Below are 2,183 nucleotides of genomic sequence, written 5' to 3'. Positions count from 1 at the left end.
ATGTGGAATGGCACAGGGACAAATACTTTTTCCCTGTGCCATTCCACATTATTACAAATAACTTAATTTCTGAACATTTATGGTTTGATTTCTTTGTATGTATGGATCACTTGGGTTGTTACCGACATCTGGTGAAAATGTCATGTCATTAGCACCTCTAGTAATATATTTACTGAGAAAAATGGTGACATGTTCAATACTTATTTTACCCGCTGTATTACAGTTATATTAAAGTTCTGAGACAGAGAGGAAGAAATTAACCATAAGATAAAACCAGGAAATAAGGTCTGCAGTGAAACAGTCTCTGTATAATAAAGCTGAGGGTTTTGTTTGAGGTTTCCTCACTCGTTTGTGGTTTGATAAACCTGTGTTCCTCCTCTTTGGTGCTACGGGGTCTGGATTCTGCTCGGTCTCCCAGGTTGAATCATAATCACAGTACAGCTCATCTGYGGGGTCCACTTGATATGCTCTGCTTTGAAACTCATCCTCTTCAGACTCACCACTCTCATCCACAGCAACACTTTGGTCAGATTGTTTGTTACAGCCATGGATATTGTCTAGATTCTGTGGAAAACAGTGATTTAATTAAACCATTAGGAAATGTTACATGTGATAAACATGCCTGTTTGAATTGTCATGCATAAGAAACCACATTACAATTATTTTATGAATAAGACTTGGCCAAGTTCTTTTTACAGAGAATATTTAACCAGGAATTAAAAGCAAGAAAAGACACATGTAGTAAGAGTATGGAAGCCCATTTCTGGCACCCAGATAAAAAAATAAAACTTGCATCTCATAATTATGACTTAGCTATCTCATAATTATGAGATACTATCTCATAATTATGACTTAGCTATCTCATAATTATGAGATACGATCTCATAATTATGACATACTATCTCATAATTATGACTTAGCTATCTCATAATTATGAGATAGCTAAGTCATAATTATGAGATACTATCTCATAATTATGACTTAGCTATCTCATAATTATGAGATAGCTAAGTCATAATTATGAGATAGCTAAGTCATAATTATGAGATAGTATCTCATAATTATGACATACTATCTCATAATTATGACTTAGCTATCTCATAATTATGAGATAGTATCTCATAAGTATGAGATAGCTAAGTCATTATTATGAGATAGTATCTCGAGATACTATCTCATAATTATGACTTAGCTAAGTCATAATTATGAGATAGCTAAGTCATAATTATGAGATAGTATCTCATAATTATGAGATAGCTAAGTCATAATTATGAGAGACAAGTTTTATTTATTTTTTTGTCAGGGTGGCGGAAATGGGCTTCCATAAAAAGAGTGTCTGAGCTGAAGGTTAGTTTTGTTTCCTTACTCGTTTGTTGCTTGTTGAAGCTGAACTGGATGTTTGGTCTTCCTGACTCTGAGCGTCACGCGGCTTGTCTGCGGGGTCCACTCGAACCCCATCGAATCCAGACCCTTCTTCTTCTTCTTCTTCTTCGGGTGTTCCACTCTTTCCCTGAATGACACTTCGGTCATTTCCGCCGCCGTTTCGCCACGACAGGTAAAGGTTTATTAACCTATTCGACACTATCAAGCAAAGTATAGTGAAACAATGTTTTCCCCATAAACAGCGACAAACACCACGGACTCCATCGAAAAGTCTGCTCATTTTGCGTCTTGTCCGACGGAACCACGTCCTCATCACACCTGCTGACTGCTGGCGACTTTCACTTTCTCTTCCTGCAATCACTTCACTGAAAACGAAACTTTCAGAACTGATAACGCCCAAAAATTACTCGAGTTATTTTTCTTTTTGAAAAGGCTGCAATTACTTCTCTGCATTGTTCACGTTTATAAAATAAAAACAACTTTTCAATCAACTTTAATTTTGTACCACTAAACAAATTATTTTAACCCAAGAAGTGGAATTTGGCATTCAGATGAGCAACATAAACTTGCTGATAAATAAACCACTCTTGCATTTTTGCATGACATATGCCACTTTTTTCTTGATCTCAACTGAACAACTTCCGCTTTTACCACGCGAATGAATGGAGCAAAAAATAGGCCGTCACATTGATGGTGCTGAGGCTGCTGAGGGGATCAATCCGCCAAAGTTTACTAATTTATCTTCGCTCACAAAAAGCCATCAGCAATGACGTATTCATGACAGGTATAATCCACTGGCC

The 2,183-nt window shown here is 36.7% G+C and overlaps 1 protein-coding gene across 1 annotated transcript in view; it reads right to left on the bottom strand.

Moving 5' to 3' along the window:
- The window catches only part of LOC106524063 (opioid growth factor receptor-like protein 1), a gene marked incomplete at its 5' end in the record, with an annotated part of 8,727 nt that extends 7,023 nt beyond the window's left edge, over positions 1 to 1,704 (bottom strand). Inside the window, 2 exon segments of the mRNA XM_014017701.1 lie at positions 346 to 564; positions 1,367 to 1,704. Coding sequence (XP_013873155.1) covers positions 346 to 564; positions 1,367 to 1,696 — 549 coding nt within the window.
- Positions 1,705 to 2,183: the final 479 nt, after the last annotated feature.

This window comes from Austrofundulus limnaeus, unplaced genomic scaffold (assembly GCF_001266775.1).
Source record: "Austrofundulus limnaeus strain Quisiro unplaced genomic scaffold, Austrofundulus_limnaeus-1.0 Scaffold175, whole genome shotgun sequence".
Lineage (NCBI taxonomy): Eukaryota > Metazoa > Chordata > Actinopteri > Cyprinodontiformes > Rivulidae > Austrofundulus > Austrofundulus limnaeus.
The sequence above is the reverse complement of the archived record's forward strand: the minus strand, read 5'-3'. Positions and strand labels throughout refer to the sequence as shown.